Here is a 20348-nt window from a genome sequence, read left to right on the forward strand (position 1 = left end):
TGTGTTCATTAGCCAGGCTGTGTTCATCAGACAGGCTGTGTTCATAAGCCTGCCTTTGGCCTTTAAACAGATCTGAGAATTTGTAATGAATTTGTAATATACAACATGAAGCAGAGGAATAACACAAATTTCAACCAAAACACGCTGGAAAGAAACAAAGGGAAGAGTCTGTCTGTCTCTGTGTGTTAGCAGTTAGGTGTCTGCACAAAGTAGAGAAGCTGTTAATTGTTTATTTATTTAAACTATCGTTAAAATAAGCCTCACTGAGACTTGTGAGATCACAGTAAATAAAACATTTAACAGGTGAAGGTGATATTTGCCAACTTCAATTTTAGAATAATTTCACTTAATGCTTTTAATTTAGCTTACAAATGTAGCTTTTTCAACAGTGTTACTTTATTTGATATAAAACAAAACATGAATGAATTAAATTAAATATGAAGTGCTTTACCAAAGATTTTAAAACTCTGAGTAGTGTCAAAGTCAAAATCAAGCAACTTTTCCGTAACTGCACACAATTGTTACATGGTAACAATTTGCCATTGTTTATGGTATGTCACATAAGGCAAATGAAAAACAAATAAAAAAATAAATAACAAAATACATCACTATGGTCCAAGCAATTAAATAGTCCTCTGTAAAAGTAATATACTGTTTTGTAGAGTGTGAAGCGCACTTGGTAAGAGTCTTGATTTTTAACATAAATGCATTAACTATGTTAATGAGATGTGAAATCTATTATTTATAATCAATACAGTACCATAACAATTTTAGTCACAATGATCTTTTTAAACAACAATTGAAAAATCCACCAAAACAACAACTCAGTGATTCTCACAGATGCTGTGGAGAATCTTGTTTTTGCTGTAACATTCCACATAGTGATTGAACATCCACTAAACCAGATTCATTACAGTGCCAAGTTATCAACATATTTACAATCCTTAAAAATAACTTTATACCTGTTTGCTGAGGTCAATGGCTTTAAAACACACAGTTTACATATTTACTGAAATACACTATTTAAATTTTATTTACTGTGACATCTTGCAACATACAATATCAAGAGCTTCAATATGAAACACAATCTTGTCAGAGCTGAACCATCTCTAAAGTCAAACCTGATTGGCTGACTGTTTTTTTTTTTTTGTTTGTTTGTTTTTTGCTTTTTTGTTTGTTTTTGTCATTGTGCCATTTGAACAGAAAATGAACTGTTAGGGGATTCTGTCACAGTATTCACCCCCCTCCCAAAGAAAAAAAAAAACAAAACAATTTTCCCAGCCTGTCTTCATCTCATTTTGCGCAGTTTCATTCGGTTTTCCTTGTCACGCTTCTTGAGCCCATTGACAAATTGGATGAAAAGGAGCTCCCTGTCCTTCTGTTTTGGAACTTGTTTGAAGCGTGGCTCTCTGCCATACTTCTCCGAGAACTCTTTGAAAGTTGACCTGCGGGAGAGAGCGGGGACATAAATCGCCTGGGTCGTGCCGGGCTGCTGGAGCCCTCCTCTTTTCCAATTTGCTGGTGTCATGATACTCTGTTCTTCAACTGCACATGCATGTCACCCTCTACAGTATGTTGCACTTTAATATGGATTTGGTCATTGTTCACTTTGTGGCTGGAACTAGGCAGGCTTAGCAAAGCAGAAGGTAGTGGGGGGGGGGGGTCGCACAAAAGCAACCCCCCCCCCCCCAGTCCAGATCTTCTGTCTTCAGTGTTAGGACTCTTACACCACGAGGAAGACATCGTCAAACTAGCAGTTCTATCTGTGTGTATTCAACCATTGTTGTGCTGATAATCGGAGAATTATTTGATGGGACACAGAGCTGAACGCAAAAGTAACATTTCATGTTTGAGCGTTTCAAGATGCACTACATTTAGTGCCTCAGAAAGGAAAGAGAAATGTTTCCCTCTTCCTCACTCTCACACACAATCTTCCTGTGTCTTACTTCTTTCTATTTCTCATATTATTTTCCAATCATTAGCTCAAAGTTTCTGCTTCCATTAAGACATATTCGTAAATCTCTTCATGATCTTCCTTACATATGTTTAGACTGGGCAATTCTCAAATGAACTGTACTCTGTTAATGTAAATGTGTCATGACTATAAATGACTCACAAGAACCTTTGTTCACAGTACACAAAGGTGAACATCAAACAGAGATATATTCCCAGCAGGGATTGCGGCACTTTCATCACTATTTGAATTCTCTTCTTCAGGGAACATGAATTAAACAGGGTTATCATCAAACATACAAACTCAAAGAAACTTGTAACACACCGGACCTGTACCACAGATCACATTAATTATTAATACAATACCTGAATAAATAATTCTCAGGTCATGAGTATGGGGCCAATATGTTTTCTCTCTGGGATCCGTTTCATTAATACAACAAGTGAGCTATTAATAAGGCCCTTGTAGCTCTTTACATTTAAAGCACTATGAACATGATCGTACCTGGATGTCACCTTTGACTCTTCGAGTAGTTTTCTGAACTCCTCCTTCGCCTGCTGCAATTTGTTCTTTCTCTCCTTGTATTCCTCATTTATCCTGGCCTTGACGAACTGATCAAAAATCTGTGGACGTAGCAGCAGGATCTGATTCACTTGGAGGCACTGAGATAGGGGCCAACTGTGCCAGCCAGCAGGTGCCCAACTTAAAGTAAACTGATTGCAGGGTCCATAAAGTGGAGGGAGACATGACCTCATAACAAAAGCACACATCTGTAGACACTCTGCCGAGTTTTTGCTAGTGGACTATGTCAAAATCCACTGCAAACAATGCTATGCCCCCAGGCTAATTGTTATCTAGCAAAATAAATACATTTATTAAGACAACACTGAGCTGCTCTTTAGCCAGGCACTCGACTGATTTAGGAATTGCATTCTCAGTTTGTTCTCACCCTAAAAAGTCTTTGTTCCCATTACAGTTTTCTCCAGGCATGTTCTGTTGTTATGAGATCATGTGTGTAAGAGTAGGTTCAGACCAAGGTGGGGGGACGTGATTGAACCAGGCCCTACCTGCTTACGTTCCTCAGGGCCTAGCAGGAGGTACCGAGGGTCAAACACAATTTTGTGTAATTCTTTCTCCCATGTAGAAAATGCAGACACCTGAAAATTGATGGAGGAGGGAAAGAAAAGAGTCACGCAAGCAATAACACAGGCAATAACACAGGCAATAACACAGGCAATAACACTGCACGCCCAGTCATCAGCTAAAATCACTTTATTACTGCCCGTGTCAAATAAACCATGTCGCACAAAGCATAAGATGACAGGATTCATTTCACCTAGAAGAGGTCAGTATTTGTCCTCAGAACAGATCTAAGACCCCAAAAAAGTGTATGAGAGCCCTTCATTTCAACAATGAATCTACCACTGGCAGCTCACCAGTGTCCAGTATAATTCTGCAGCTAAAGTGGACAGCGCTGCTGGACTTCATGTAGCTTAGTGCTGTTGTGTGCAGCTAATGCTTCAAGTGCTCACCCCTCTCTCCAAGAGCATATCTCTGAAATGAGTAACGCGGAGCTCCAACGGCAGGACTGGCTGATCAGGTGCAGCCCGGCACCTCTCCGCGTGCCCGTCAGTGCTGGAAGCCATGCAGTTGGCCGGCTCCTCGAGCCTTGATTGGAATCAAAATCGAAAAGACATCTGTTTAACCTTCATGTCCCAAAAACAATGTTGGGGGTATTTCCTGTATACATTCCAAACCCATTTCTGTGTCCACAACTAATAAAATCTGATAGGATTATTGTTGTCCTAGTTTACACACATACACACACACACACACACACACACACACACACACACACACACGCCTAGGAATGTAAATTTGAGGATCATTTCTTAGGAACCTTGTTTGGGGAATGTGTACATTAAACTCAGAATACTTGTGCATACTCTTATCATCAAAAGAAACTGGAACCATTACACCAGATCACTGAACCGCCAACAGATTTCTTGATGATAAAACCTGATTTTATTAGTTAAGCCTAACTTCATATTAAAAACCTCTTTCTGGCAAGCAACCCATCACAGTATGGGTTAAACGGCAGACATACTTGTTGCGTTTAGATTTTGAAATGTGGTTGTCTTCCTCCTCATCATCCTCATCTTCAGCTGAGGGAGAATTTGAGCCATCATCTATAGACAAAACAAAACACTGGACTATTAACAAGTTTTACATTTAGTTTTCTATTAGGTTTCCAGCCACAGATTAATTGTATTTCCAGTGTGATTATTACACTTAAGTAAAGAACCTTACATAAGAAACATATGTTCGTGTTTTTTAAAACAAAAAGTGAAAATCCTACTTTTACAGCTCAGAGTAATCTAGTTTTTGTTTGTCACCTTCTCTGTATTTTAAACCAAAATCAGCTTTTAATTTTTTAAGAAAAATATTTTTATTGGTTTCTGAATGAAATCAGTGCTTTAAAATACAGCAAATGTTAATAGTGCTGATAGGAAATGAACTATTATTTGCTGCAATTATCCTGACTTCCAGAGTACAGCACTTCAACTGAAAGGTTATGGGAGCTGGGATGACCAATAAATCACCCAGTTCATTCTATATAATAAAACCCATAATGAACACTTTTAAAGGTATGGATCCATATAATAAAACCATGGACTCATTTACCAACGACTATTTGTTTTATTTGAACTTTGAAGTTCAAACATACAAAACTTGTTTCCTGGCAACTGCAATAAGGCTAAATCAATAAAGATGAACAAGCTTAGGGGAAAATCTAGTCAGCCGAGTAATAACTTCCACACAAAATCTGGACTAATTCAATATTTGCACAGGCAATCACATCAGATTAGTTCTTATTAGCAAAGCCATGAGTGCACAAGGTCAGAATTTTTAGGTATTGTCTTTTTTTATAATTATGATTATTAAGGGGTTACATTTGTGGGTCAAGTTCATCAAATTGATACATGAATTGTAAAGTGATGTAATTGGCACTTATTCTGCTGAACAATTTCCTCAACTGATAAGTATGATGATTTATCTCGTTCTCCAGTGAAGCAAGATAACATTTTCTTCAATGGCTAAACCTGATATTTTTCATAGAGGAATGTATTGGGTGTTTATAGTAGTATAGTAAACAAGCTCTGGAATGAAAAACTCAGAACCCAGACGAGTCAAAAATAAAGTAACCTGAGTTTTGATTTCATCCCCATGTAAAACCATGCAACCTTACGCAACGTGTCTTTCTTGCGTTTATGTGGAGGGTCCTCTATGATTTTATTGAGGTCCCCCCGGTCCTGTAGATCTAGTGGTTTCTCCCACACAGACAGCTGCATGGTAGGGTTGAAGAAGAATACTCTGTCATCTCCTGTCCAAACCACACACCTGCAAACACAGGAAGGCACAGAGACTGAGATTTTAACATGTGCATACCAGCTGCACCCTGAGAAAAAAAGGGCCTGACGCGCAAAAACACATCAGTGAATACAAACTGTAAGCAGAATGTTATGCTTCACACACACACACACACACACACACACACACACACACACACACACACACACACACCAACTAAGGGTTGTAAATGTCCCCCAAATTACACTGACTCTGTAACGACAGCAGGTAATTCAAATCTGTACATATGCTTCACATCATTTCATGAACAGCTCTGAGTTTAACAGCTAGGTTCTGTGGCTGTGAACTGATTATGCGATGCCTCCATTTTAAATGGTGCCTGCTGTCATTGACCATGTACAGGTTCCCACAAAAGGGGAAATGCTAAATCCTTTTACTCTGACAAGGTTGCAAATAACAGTTGACACCAGTAGCTAGGAAGAACCACATGTTGCTCACATGGAAAACATCGATAGAGATCCTTTCCCACACTTATTTTCTAAATATCCCATTGATCCCATTGATGGAGAATGCAATACGTACAGTGTCATACTGAACCCTAATCCTTCTCTTGTCATTCAGACACTGCTTGACTAACAAATGTTGACATTTCATTTTGAGTCACATATTACTAGGTCTGGACTAACATCTGAGCAGACTCCAAAACACGGCTGCATCAGCCTTTACATAGTTCCTCAACTTCAGAGTTAATTTGCATCTGTATCCTCAGTGGTAGGTTCTTACGTTATGGTTGCTTTACTCCGCCTCTTCCCTCCCCATGCAGTTACTCAGCTATGCTTTAGTAGCACAGCAGGCTGCACATTGGTGATAGCGGGCTGTCAATCAAGCATGCTCACTGAACTATTAGATCCACACCCAGACCATTCTCAGCTAGGGCTGATGAACCAGTTTGTAGTTGATGAACCTGTTTGGTTTTATCATTTAGTTATGTTGTTAATAGAAATTCTTCTTACATATTTAATATAACATTCTAGATTACTTTATAATATGTTTCCTGGGTTTTTAAGGCCCACTACCCCCAGGCCATGTCAGCGTACCACCTGAAATATTCCTGCAAATATACATCTTAAGGAGCTGGCCTGCGACCCACACATGCTCTGTGTCCTAAAATTGCCTTGGGGGCTTATGCTATATAAGCAGGAACTAGATCATGCAGGAGCCTGAAAAACCTTTACCAAGGAGCTCTCTTTGCCGTGGCCATCCACAACATGGTTAATGTAAAGCCTTTTTAAGCAAATGCAGGCCTGGGAGTCCACAAAAGCTGACAGAGATGGACCATAAGCGCCTGCTGTGGTGGAAAGGTAGCGTGCAGGATGGCGTTGGGAGTGCATGACACCAGCATGGTTCCGGCTGAGATGGGGAGGTTGTGAACCATCAGAGGCCTGAAGCTTTGTCATTCACATTGAACCAATTTGGATAGATCTCCTGCTGCAATCCCGAATGAGGCATTAAGTTAGGCATGGATCGCAGAGAACTCACTGCATTTTATGACCCAAGGCTATAACAAAGCGTGGGTGGGAAAGACGGTTGTCATTGGATTCACATTGAACTGTTCTGCACTACTCACTGTCAATCAAATGAGAACACAGCAGAATGCATTATTAAGGGATGAGTTACCATGGTGATCCTGGCACAGGTGTTGATGCAACGGGCCGATTGTCTTTGGGTGAGCTGTCAATATTCACGCTGACCTTAAAGTGCTCATCCTAGGTATTAAACACACACACACAAAAGTGAGATATCTATCTTATGCATAACTGTCTGATCTCTGAACCTTTTGCATTTTACAGATAAAAAAAAATCAATCAACTTGAATTACTTTTAATGACATCTAAGAAAGAAGACGACTCCTAAAGTATTGAAGAACCACACTACTTTGTATACTAAACACAGTCAAGTGTCCTCTCGGGATTTATAAGATTCATTTTCATAGCATATTTCAGGTTCATTTTTCATAGCACTAAGTATTCTTCCCTGACAAAAAAAAACCTTAACAATCCATTCACTCTACTTTTAAGGAAATTCAATGCAAATTGCCTTCCAAACTCATTTTAATATTAGCACAAAAAAGCAGTGAACTGAAAGAAAGTGAAAGGACATTCACATACATGGGCAACCCTCATCTCTGGGAGCCCTGATCTTCAAATGGGCTTTATAATTGATGTTCCCTGCATTCCCTTTCCCTACTAATCTATTATATGAATGTGAAGTTCAATTAACTTGCTTCATGAAAGGGTTAGGAGGCTAATAACAGAATATTGAATGGATATTATTGTGTGATAACTGGTTGAGATGTGTTGGCATCTTCAGAGCATATGGATAGCAGTCAATTACACAACCCGTAGCTGACCAAGTGACACAGATTTCCAGTTTTCAACTCAAGGTTTGAAGGCCTTATGCTGCATGTCTGGATAAATTAATTAGAGTTCTGGGAAAGTTTTACTAATTAATTGTGCTGTAAGGGTATCCTAAACCATCAGCCTGTAGGGGACATTGTGGGGACAAAGGTGTACTCTAACAAAGCAATAACTGAACCATGTTGATTGGACCATAAATCATCCTTTTATTTCCAATAAGTTTAATTTTTTCTCTTTTCTGGACCAAAGACAGTTAGATCTGATTTATACTATGGTTCAAAGAATTAAATGAAATGAACAGTTATGCCAGTTAGGGTGATGTTGCCAGTTACATGGATATAAAGATCAGAATGAGCTACTGATGGAGAAAGTGACCAATGACCACAAACCCCTGCTTTGTCCTCCACGGCCGAATCAGAGCTGAACACCAAGGCTCTAGCACAGGGCGGCTTCTTCACTTCCAGCGTCTTATCTAGAGGGAAGAGCACAGCTCCTTGCAGTTTAAATTCTCAACAGCCCAAGACAATCAATCAGTGTGCAATCAACAGGTATCTCAAATCTGAGATTCAGTTGGTATGAATGACAATATCATTTTAAGTGGAGTCAAGCAGGCTAATTAAAGTACTTAAGCCTTCATTTGGTCTACCAATCAAATCTTCATTTGTAAGCGATGTGTAATCAAAAGCAATGAGTAAATACAAAACTGAAAGGGTGCAAATCATCTTTGGGCATGTCAACAGTAGTAGAAAATTAAAATAGATTTGAGTCCTCATACATTAACCTGGTCTACCAATCAAACATTTGTATCTAATCTGGCCAACACTGAAACAAATGTGTAGATTACCTTTGAATGAAGAAAGTAAAGTAGGGATCAACTAAGAAGGCAGAATAGTTTTTTATGTTTATAATACAACATGCAGAAGTTCAAGTTATTCCAGTAACAAATGATCATTATCAAATTGTTATTATTATTATAACATTACAGTTGTGGTCACTCAAATATAAATCTTAGTGTACAAGTTGCTAAAAATCAAATGTTATTTGTTTTTGCCTTAATATGGTAGATTTTGAATAGTAAATCAATAATGCTGCAAAAAAACATAGAAATCAGTAAGGGAAAAGACATAAAAGAAGTCTGAAGTAGGTTTTTGCACTGGTCTGACTGGTGGACAAATAGATTTTTGCAGCTATCTACTGGATGGCAGGAAATCAATATAGCAGCAGTGCCATTTGACTGTTAGTGACACTAATTCCATTCTACACCAGCATTCAACTTAGTTTTACGAGATCAAACTAAATTAACTTGAGATCACGTGACGCACCACTTCAAGACTGTACCTGAAGTCAGACATGTGTCATACAACACAAGTATGTGATGTTCCTGTGCACAGCTTAATGTTTCTGTTTCTTTTTGAAGTGCACAGAGAAAGCACACACAGCTCAAAACTGAAGCCTTCTGCTACAGAGAAAAGGGGGAGCGCTGTAGTGGTCTGTGCAGTGCTGGGAATGGCACTGATGACACTAAACCTTTTCTCACTGAGCAATTGCCCAGTGATCACTGAAAGACACGTGTTCAGCCAATGCCATTGAGGTGGAAATGGAAGGTCAGTACAGGGCTTGTGAAAACTGAGAAACATAGAGCTAGCTATCATTACTATGCTTTAAATACTTACATTTCCCTCTTCTGCAGTTTAGCCTTGTACAGTTGGTATTGATCTCTCTTTTAGGTAAAGTTTTATTGCCAGTCCCACATTGTACTGACCAAGATTGGAAAATCAGTCAGACACAAATTGATTAGTTACCATACATATGCAGGCCCTGAGCTGTCATTTGCAGCCAACAGAGCAATTGCTGTGCTTAGCTCTTAGCTTCGACATAATGATAGGGGCTCTGTACTGGCGCATGTGATTAAAAAAAAATGGTACACCTTCACAAAGGTAGTTCTAATGAGGTATAATTCTGATGACTCCGCTCCTGACATAGAAAGGGGAGCCAAATCCGAGGGTTGTTTTAGGCCATGTTTTCTTGAGTAGAAAGCTCACAAGAAATTGACTGGGATGTCTTACTTCAGTCTGTGGGTTGGCAGGCACTCAAGATACCCATATATATGTGCACAAGCACTGAAAAGTGAATTTTTCCATATGTCCATAAGTTTTAAAAACTCTTTTGTGTCCTCTTTTGTGCTTAATAACCACTTATTAAAAAGTAATCAGCAATTAACATTCCGCCAAACTATGGATGTCCTAGAAGAAAAGAATATTCGGGGCTGTGCTTCAGGCTCGATTGAAAAGCTCGAACGATGTTCCTGGGTTAGCATAATGTTACATTGATCCAGTTAAATCAAGTTATCCTAATCATCAATTTATGCTAAAACAATTTAAGGGTAAATTTTTTTTGTATTCTGTCAGACTGTGGAATGATGATTTTTCATTAATTCATATATATATATATAAATAAGACATGGTAATTATTTAATGGTTCCTTTAAACCTAACTGCTGAACTCTGCTGATTAAGAAAAGACGATGTCTTCAGCGATTCTCTGACAGACAAAAGGCTCATATCTCTGGGATACAATGAGAGCACTTGTCTGATGATTATCAGCATCAATTCCAGCTATTAGCTGTATAACCTCTTCTGCAGCAAAGGGTGGTATCTGACCAGTCAGCTCCTCACAGAGCGAATGCACACACAGGAAATTCACATAGAAAGAGAGTGAGAGAGACAGAGGGCAATGCTTGAAGGTGAGGCATCCAGCCGTAGTTTTTACACACAATATATCACACCTTATAATTAATAGAGCTTGTAAAAGTAACATTCGGGCAGTAAAATCAGTTGTGTGCAATGGCATGCATGGACATTGTAATTTCATCCTTGGGTGTAACATTGCTTTGAAAAGTGTGGAACGTGCCGGGCGGAAGAATGTGGACTGTTGCATTCAGTTTAGGGGTCCCTCAATTTCACCTCCCCCTTAGGAAATCAAGTTCCTGGGCATGTGCATTTATGTAAAAAAAAAGGTTCACAAGCACTTTTATGGCTCCATTTGGCAAGACTATTGACATTTCAAGAAGTATCAGCACTATGGTTTAAAATATATTTGTAGTAAAATTGTTGTAGTAAAATTTCTTTTTATTAAAGAACAAATTATTTTGATGGAAAAGTCATCACAACTACATGATATAATTCAGGATTGTAATTATTAATTATGTTGGATTTCATGAGTGCTATAACTGCTAAAAGCCGCCACTAGCTCAAACTTTAGCAGTTCATAACTTTTCACCAGCTACTTCATGTTGCACAATGCGGAAGCCTGAACAGGGAGAGAGGAAGACATTTCTCAGGCCGCTCTGGACCACTCGCTTCCTCACCCTGAAGGATTCATTATTTTAAGTTAGTCATATGTAGCCACTTCCTTTATGCTCCACACAGTTACCCCCACCTTCTAGTGCTCCTGGCTGGACATTCATGCCACTCGTTGACACTCAGATGCTCAGAAAGCATGTCATCTGTTTAATTTCTTCTAAGTTTCCATACTCTGGGTGTGTGGCTGTGAATCTGCTTTACAGGTCTAGCATTCAAATAGTTGATATTAACGATGGAAAGCAACCATGCTGCAGTGTTTATTTTACTAGCTTTGATATGAACTCCACCCTGTGTCTCTGTTTACTGTATCATGTATTAATGCCTATAAAACAATTATGTAATTAATATTAACTATTGCAATTAAACACTGATTAAGATTAGTATAATAACTTATTGATAACAATAACTTATTATAAATTATTGCTATTAGAGTAGATAAAAACACATATAAATATCCATCTATCCATCCATCCAGCCACAAAAACAAATAAATAGATGAACTGATAAATAACCAGGTTAAAGTTTCGGGATTCATAAAAAAGTCACCTGTTCGGTGGCAGCTGCAAAAGTAAATAATGCTGGAGTTACAGACTAACCTCTTTCTGCAGCTTTGAATCTAAGCTCACCTAGAGCTGCTTGATCTTTCCAGTCTCCAGTCACCAGGGTCACACCAGGAGAAGACAGGGATGTTACCTCGGTGATCTGCGCAGGAAGGACAGGACTTAACAGACCTTTCCAGCAGTTCCGGGACCCTGTGAGTCACACAGAGAGAGTGAAATCAGATGCATTAAAGAGTGCCCGCAACATCAAACAAACAGAGAGAGTGACTGCAGAGGGATCCAAAGAGAGAGACAGAGAGAGAGAAAAAAGAGAGAGAAATATAGGTGGAGACCATAAAGATGATAGGAGGTATGGCAAGTGTCTTCTTCAAAGCCTTTCCAATAACCCAGTTTCTAATTCCAGTAGCTAAGCCAAACCAGGGAAAAGCATGAGTGGAAGTTGTTGCATGCCAGGGTCAAACAGCCTGTGACAGGAAAGCAGTAATTATAAGTATATCAATGGAGCACTGAAAGAACAGCTGCTAACTTTCCGCATATTCCCCGTGCTCCCATGTGCTCTGCTGCAAGTCTCCTCGCTGTTCCACCTGCACTCCTCTGTGGTGTGTGTATAAAGCAGCAGCCACCCAGAGCCCCAGCCCAGGTGCTGCAGACACTTCCCTCCTAACATGAGCTGGGACATGGTCTGAAATCCATCAGCATTGCAAGCCCTTCACCACTGCTGTTGTCAGGCACTTCGAGGCCAGAGTGCGGCTTTGCTCAACTCTGCCCGACTTGGATTGCTTAATAAAATGTAGAGGCTCTAAAGTTCCTACAGCACTCTATGAAAAAAAGCAGTGTAACAAAAAAAAAAAAAAAAACACACACACACACATGCACATCGCAATCCCAAATGACAATGATCGAAAACTCTTCTCAGTAGATTACCATTTGAATGGTTTCGGAGGTTGTTTCGAGTTGTTTAGAGTGTACTCTCTTCAGTCAGGCGAGATTCAACCTTTTAGTTCACTCTGCCTGTCTGCATGCAGCTGGGCAAGCAGCGCCTTATTTAGAAAAGGTTAATTATGTTGACTTTAACTTTAGACTGGGCAATGACTGTGTCAGGTCAATATGAATCTGCCATTTTCACCAGAAAGGGAAGCAAGCTTCAAATGAATGCCATAATGAGGAGAATGTGTATTAAGTTAAATATGTGCTTTCCATTAACTGCATTCAATGCAGTGTGGGGAAAAATGTCAAGGTAGCACAACACTTCTAGCACAGTAACACCGAGATATAGCTTTAGCTGCAGTTATTGTTTGTGCAAAAGCTGCAAGCTGTTACAGGCCATTAAAAGCTCAAAATAATGACAAACCAATAATCAAATCATTGCTTTTGTGTGTGTTTCTACACACATAACTACCCCTGACTGACTGCTTATACTTTAGGACTATGTGTATATTGTGCACAGGGCCTGAACTACCCTATTTCCTATTTTAAAGGATATCCATTAGAGTCTGTGCGTGTGTATGTGTGAGAGAGATGGAGAAAGAGACAAAGATCATTTGTTTATGTTATGGAAACATATCGTAGTCACCATATATTTGTGATATTTACATTTCTCCGAGCAGCAACAGCATATAACAACAGCCAGAGAAGTCCAAACCCTTACAACCGTACCGCCGCTGTTCATGACAGACCCTGGAAGCACAGAGGGAGAGGCAAGGATGGAGGAACAAGACAAGCATAGGTGAGAGGTCAGAGCTCATTTATATGGAGGGAATGAGTGATGTGAGGAGAGTGCGGATAGAATTCATCAGATGCAAATGAGCCACTGGCACAGGGGAAAGGGTCTAGTGATTTCATTGCTCTGTTATAAGTCATCAGTAGACCCTAGAAAGTCATGTTTGTTTTAGTTAGGTTCATCTCTATGTCCTGGCAAACACACAAGCATGCAAATATTTCATATGTACATATTTCATAGATATACTTTAATCTTTTGAAGTCCAGTGTTATTCTTTGTTGTAGTGATTCCTCATCACACTACAGCACCAGGCAGGCTGTTCGTCACCCAACCCAGGACTCCACCAATCATGAACTTCACGTCGGATCGTCATCACCAGAATATTGAACTCACCTATGTACTTGATTATTTAAGCCTGTCTCGAAGTATTGCCTCTATGCATACCGAGCATTCTTTTGGATTGCTTTTCTGTGTACTGAACCTTGACTTAATGTTTCCCCTTTCTGATTTTTGCCTGCCCCTTTTGGATTCTGATGCCTGGATTATTGGATGGTCTTTTGACACGGACTGTTTTCCCTGCTTTCGAGTTATTCCTTTTTTTTTTGTGACCGTTTCCACTACCTGTTACTACAATAAATCTCTGTTTTTTATCCGCGAGCATCTGATTTTTGCCTGGCCCGTAACAGATTTGCATATAGTCTTTTATATACAGCATTTATTTTATTGTTTTAATTACTAATATGGTATTACAGCATGGTATAGACCTTAGAGCATCAATGTTTTCTATGTTTTTTATTGTCATTTTTAAATAACATAACTATTGTAAACAGAAAATCTGCAGTGATACTCATTTGCAAGTTTTTATGTGGAATGACATGGCAGTACTGTGCTGCTTGGAACTGATGCCATGTTTCCACAGCTGTAGTAAATTTAGGACACTCATTTTTCTATTTTCTTAGTGTTTTATGAAAAGAAATTACCATAATTTAACTTTCAGAATGCAACAAATACTACAATTGCGCAACAAAGACATGGACACAGGTGTACAGACACACACTATACCCCTACAGGATGGTAAGAAATCAACATACACACAGGTGCAGACACACACTATACGCCTACAGGACGGTAAGAAATCAACATACACACAGGTGTACAGACACACACTATACCCCTACAGGATGGTAAGAAATCAACATACACACAGGTGCAGACACACACTATACGCCTACAGGACGGTAAGAAATCAACATACACACAGGTGTACAGACACACACTATACCCCTACAGGACGGTAAGAAATCAACATACACACAGGTGCACAGACACACACTTTATGCCTACAGGAAGGTAAGAAACCAACATACACACAGGTGCACAGACACACACTATACGCCTACAGGAAGGTAAGAAATCAGCAGTACTATCTCATAAGTGCAGTGGAACTACATCAATAAGGTGCTTGGACAGACTGCTCCGATAAAGAGTGTGATTTTTGGCTGAGCGTTTTGTCTCTGCTGGAATAAAGGTCTTCCGGAGGTCCTGACATTCACGGGGATGAAGCAGAGCCTGCAGCGCTGTATGAGCCCAGACAAACAACATGCTGCCCCAAACAAAAGACATACACCCATGTGTGTGCACATATGCACATGAATGGATGCACATGCCTGTACCAATATACCTGTTGCAGGATCTGAAAGCACGTGTGCACCTACACATGTACACACACACACACACACACACACACACACAAATTAACATGCACATTAACACATTACCTCAATTCTTCTGTCACTTAATTCATAGATAACTGAACTTACATACATCATGCTGTTTAATGCTGGTTTCAGGCATGTTTTAATTAAACTGTTTGAAAAGTTGTCTGTTCAGAACCACACACACATGCACACTCATTCATACACAGAGGCAGATACAATCACAAATTACTCCTTATTTTATTTTCTTAGAAAAATGAAGCAAGTAAGGCAGCTTATTTCAGTATTTTCAGATCAATCTAATTAAAGAAACAGTGTTGCTGGTTTCTGTAGTTTTCTCAAGCTTTTCTAAGTCTCATACAGAAGCACAGCTGACCAATTGCAATGGAAGAGTTGCACCTCTCACTGATCTCAGTCAGTCTGAATGACCAGCTGCGACTGTAGAGGTGCATGTCACACTGATCTCAGTCACCCAGAATGATCAGCTTGCCCTCAAGCTAATAAGATCATCCGGTTAGCAGCGTCCAGTGCCAGGCCAGTGAGATCAGCTAGTTACCTGCTTCCAGTAATATGCTCTGCTTTTCCAATACACATTGCCATAACCATTCGGATAACCAAGCAGGTTAATAATGCCAAAATCTGGATCATATTTCCAAAGGATTCAGGCCAAAGACCCAAACTTTTGATGCATTTGCTGTTTTCCTCTCAAATGTAAGGCAGGTAAGTTTGCATTAAACGTGACATAGCAAGCTGGTTGCCTTTTTAAGGTGCACTAGTCTGATTTAACCCAGATCTCTTCGAAAGGGAAACAGAGTGATGTGTATTAATTTTATCCTGAAAATTGGTAACAGAAAATGATTATATAAACAGAAGAATGAACATAGTGGGAAAAGGACATCACCAGTGCTAAAAGGTCATGCACACACCTGCGGGTTCATTTATGTACTTGACATTTCCCCCCGAGCTCTGGCATATTTCGAGGATAGAAAAGAACAAATGTGAACTTTAAGGCTTAGTGCATGCATGCATTGCTCCGCCTTCGGCTTAACAACCTTTCGAGGGTGTTGATCAGCGGATCATATTCAAGACGAAGTTAAGAAAACCCGAGGGGCTTTTGATGTCAGAGGTGATTTGATGGAGGGTGACGAAGACATTATCTATAATCTATTGTTCTAAAGACTTCAGAGCCCTTTGAAAGATCGTGGAAGTTCTCTTTGAAAGGACAGAACGCAGAGAAGAAAAAAAAAAACTTTTAAGATGTTCTGGGTGTCTGTGAAAACACTGTCCTGACAATGAAGCCTAATTTTGGCTATGACTCAAGTGCTATGGATTAAAGATATAAAGATGAATGATTTCCCGCCTATTGTTTTGGAATGTCCATTTAATAAGCCAGACTCTGGTCTATTAAGTCTCATTTCCCGCTTATGCTATAGACATCTGTGGTCTCTCACAGATATAAGGGTACATGCACCACAATAGTCACATTGGCCCTGCCCCAACACAAATTGACAGTGGTTATTCAGGAAAATCAATTTCCTCCCAGGTGTAACTCACTCTCTCTCTCTCTCTCTCTCTCTCTCTCTCTCTCTCTCTCTCTCTCTCTCTCTCTCTTCTCTCCTTGTCTTTATCAATCATGGTTGTTGTCCATCATTTAGTAGATGCTCTTATTCAGCATGTAATTAGTGTAATGTGTGACTTACTGTAATGTTTAACACACCCTTAGCAGTAGTAAATATACACAAGCATACAGCCCTCAAATATACAGATATACAAACATCCCCCACATACACACAAACCACACTCCTCCAAAGACTATATGCTGTATTTAGATTTTATAGTATTTAGATATTCTCTCTCTCTCTCTCTCTCTCTCTCTCTCGCTCTCTCTCTCTCCATAACAATGCTCTGCAACTGCTTTTTATAACATACTGCATTCTTTAATTATACTCTAAAAGCCTTTCACTTTATAACATACCCTTCCTGACACCACTAACTAATGTTACACGCAACTAAAATACTCAAATACAGTCACTTTATCCTGAAAAACCAGCTGATCTAAATACAGTAACATGTGACCAAGCACTGTTCTGTAGATTCTGCCACCAAGACCCACAACTGCTTTTCTGTAAATATTCAGCGTAAAGGTTATTGTTTTGTTTTTTTCACACATATTTGTATGTTTGCACATTTGCTGGATATGGCCACGAGAGAGCAGTTTCCAAACATGATCACACACATAAAAAAACCCAGGAAATTGCACATTTAGCTAAAAGCAGGAAAGGCATACTGAAAAGTTAGCCATGTTCTCTTTACCTTTGCCAGTGATGCAGTTTCTCTGGATGTACACAATGTGCATAGGTGTACTACATAATGGGAGTAAAGAAAATCAACTTTATAAAGAAAATTGACTCCTCTGAGCAACTGTACTCCTTTTAAAAACAGACAGCTTCAGTCATGCAGTGAATGACTGACAAGCTAGCTGTTAAAAAGCCTGATAAGTTGTATGTGGTTTCAGTGGCCTTTTTCCCTATGGAAGCAGAATATATGTTCCTCAGCACACAGCATGCAGCACCTTGCCTATACTTCAGTCATTTACATAATATGCAAGCTAACAGAAGCCCAATATCCTTCATCTGAAACAGGCTTTGAACTCATAATAAGGCTATTATGTGTTTCTCAGATTTGCATTTTTTCTTTTTCTTAAATGATATCCTCTTGACTACGGACACAAGCCGTTGTTAGCGAGGGGAGCAAAACACGTTCTTTGATCTGAGCTGGAGATGCAGGTGTTCTGCAGACACATCAGTGATAAAAGCCTCTTTGCATCATGGAGAAAACAACTTGCACTAGACAAGGTTCCCCACCCCAAGACTGTGGATTAACCAGGCATCATTGATTTACTGAACTGTGTAACACTGTGTCTGGCCCTTATGGATTATGTGACTATTATAAATTGCCAAATAAAATAAGTTGTATGGGGTGGGGGGTGGGGTTGGGGTTGATGGAGTGTCTGGACCTATACATTGATCAAATTCCACTATCTTGACCATCTGAAATCTGGGCAGACAATCCCATGGACCTGTGTAGTTATATCAACACTCTTCAAAAATTGCTACGAAGCACTATGAGGGCAGTCTGGTGCAATATACAGAAACAGAGGATGAGTGGGTTTCACATCTGGAGCAAGTGGACTGCTGGGTCAGGGCTACTGACGTTAAACTGGGAGATTGTGAGTTGCATTGTTCCTATTATGTCCCGGGCCTGGAGCAAGTGATTCTGACATACGGCTTCACTGTTTACAAGCCAGCTGTGGTTAAACAACTAAACTGGTTCTTAAAATCATGAAATGATTTAATAAACAGAGCTCGAGCAGAAATAAACAGAGCTGTGTGAAAACTCTCAACAGCCATCATAAGCACCGTTATGGAATGACTGCTTTAGCATTTTCAAAGAGGCTGGCTTATTTAGTTTCACGTCTACACTGAGTTTTTCCAGGAATCAGTAGCCTGTCCTAGCTGGCAGTAAGGCCAATAGGCAGCACACACACACACACACACACACACACACACACACACACACACACACACACACACACACACACACACACACACACACACACACACACACACACACACACACATCAGCATTCACCAGGTAAAGCTGTTTACTTCCGGGTCAGTGGAGGACCCCTTATTCAAAAATAAATGTGATGCATGCACTGAATAGGGCAATACAGGGAATGATAAAGTGAATCATAAGCCTTTACATTGTTTTGGCAATGTAACTACAAATATCAACTCTGAGGTTTAGGATGGAGTCTTCTTACTCGTCATTTACAGCACAGCATTCTGTGTACTATTCCTGATTTGCAAGTGGCATTCTATCATTGCTTTTCATATTTTAACACTAATTCTTTTGTCTGAATTTTGTCTCTGTGTACTTCCTCTGACTCTATCGTGGGACTACAGGTAATTGTTTCCAACATCCAGAACAACACCTGATTCCATTAATTACATATGTTCTTTACAAAGGAGAGTTTAATCACGACGAGCTCCACTGCTGAAGGCAGCAGGATGCTGATTGGGTAGCTCGACCTCTCCTCCATACCGCCAGGCTCCCCCACACTGCTGAGTGGGCGTACAGTTTACAAAGACACGGTAGCATCCATGCACTTCAGAAGAAGTAACATTCAACCCAACAGCTCGGCAAGGCTGCACCTGACCCTGGATGGTTCTCCAGCAGTGCGGGACTGATTAGAGCGAACTCTGGGAGGACACATGCCAAGGGTAAAAAAGAGAGGGTAGTTGCTGGGGAAAACTGAGTGAAGACGATGTGTGGGGTTGGACAAAAGACTTGTAGTCACATGTTTTTAGTGCTGCGTATAACAGAACAAACTCAGATTTCAGCATATGCAACATATAGAAGCCGACAGAACTGCTATGCTAGCCATGTGACTCTCATCCTTCACCACAGCTTATATATTTTAATACTACTGAATAAATAGGAAAAGCTGTAATATATATATATATATATATATATATATATATATATATATATATATATGTAAAACCCAGGGACAAGAGGAATAAGAAGGAGAGAGTGATAAATGAACAGCCTGTGGTGAAACTACCGATTAAAAGACAATCCATCCAGAGACATGTTCTCTGGTGAGAATTCAATCTAAATCAATTAAGTGGCACTAGCACAAGCTGTCGTCTCTCTCATTAGTTTCCACTGAAGCCTATTCAGCACGTGTGAGTGGTGTTTTGCCAGGTCGCACAAACACGCTCGTTTACTTTTACCTGCGTGAGCTGAGTACCAGTCAATCATTTCACTATAAACTAAGGACAATAGATGTGTGACTAGAGCTAACGCAGCAATTATTAGATCGAGATGTTTAAGTCAAAGGAGAAACTGTCACTGTTTTGTTGTAGTAGCAGTTGTTTTTCGTGGTTTGCATAAGTGTAATGGCTTTCAGACAGCTGTTTACCTAATTTCAACGCAGCTGCACGAATAGGTCAACATATGGCTGTGCAAATGACAGGGTATGTTTCTGTAGATTGATGTAATATAGACCCTGTTCCCCTTTCCCTCAGCACTTGTGGGAAACAAAGTCTCTTCTACCTGGGTGGTGTGTAATTCGATATCATGTTTGTTACAAATAATAAGCAGACATTTCAGAATAGCAATGATGCGGAGGCTTAGCGAGAGTCATTCTCGATGAACTCATAGTGTTTCAAGCCCTGTCC

At 39.8% G+C, this 20348-nt stretch overlaps 1 protein-coding gene across 2 annotated transcripts in view; it reads right to left on the minus strand.

Annotated features, from left to right (window-relative positions):
- Positions 1-376: 376 nt before the first annotated feature.
- The window catches only part of tcerg1l (transcription elongation regulator 1 like), a 71417-nt gene continuing 51445 nt past the window's right edge, over positions 377-20348 (minus strand). The window contains exons 6-14 of one of the 2 annotated variants that reach the window (XM_027013262.3): positions 11731-11856; positions 8133-8215; positions 7004-7092; positions 5205-5356; positions 4062-4143; positions 3487-3622; positions 3022-3111; positions 2459-2577; positions 377-1445 (exon numbers count right to left, since the gene is read on the minus strand). In XM_027013262.3, the coding sequence (XP_026869063.2) occupies positions 1289-1445; positions 2459-2577; positions 3022-3111; positions 3487-3622; positions 4062-4143; positions 5205-5356; positions 7004-7092; positions 8133-8215; positions 11731-11856 (1034 nt within the window). In that variant the 3' untranslated portion in view covers positions 377-1288. Of the gene's footprint in view, positions 1446-2458; positions 2578-3021; positions 3112-3486; positions 3623-4061; positions 4144-5204; positions 5357-7003; positions 7093-8132; positions 8216-11700; positions 11857-20348 lie in introns of both variants that reach the window. The other variant, XM_035533685.2, reaches the window with a different exon arrangement.

This window comes from Electrophorus electricus, chromosome 15 (assembly GCF_041902795.1).
Source record: "Electrophorus electricus isolate QZ-2024a chromosome 15, ASM4190279v1, whole genome shotgun sequence".
NCBI lineage: Eukaryota > Metazoa > Chordata > Actinopteri > Gymnotiformes > Gymnotidae > Electrophorus > Electrophorus electricus.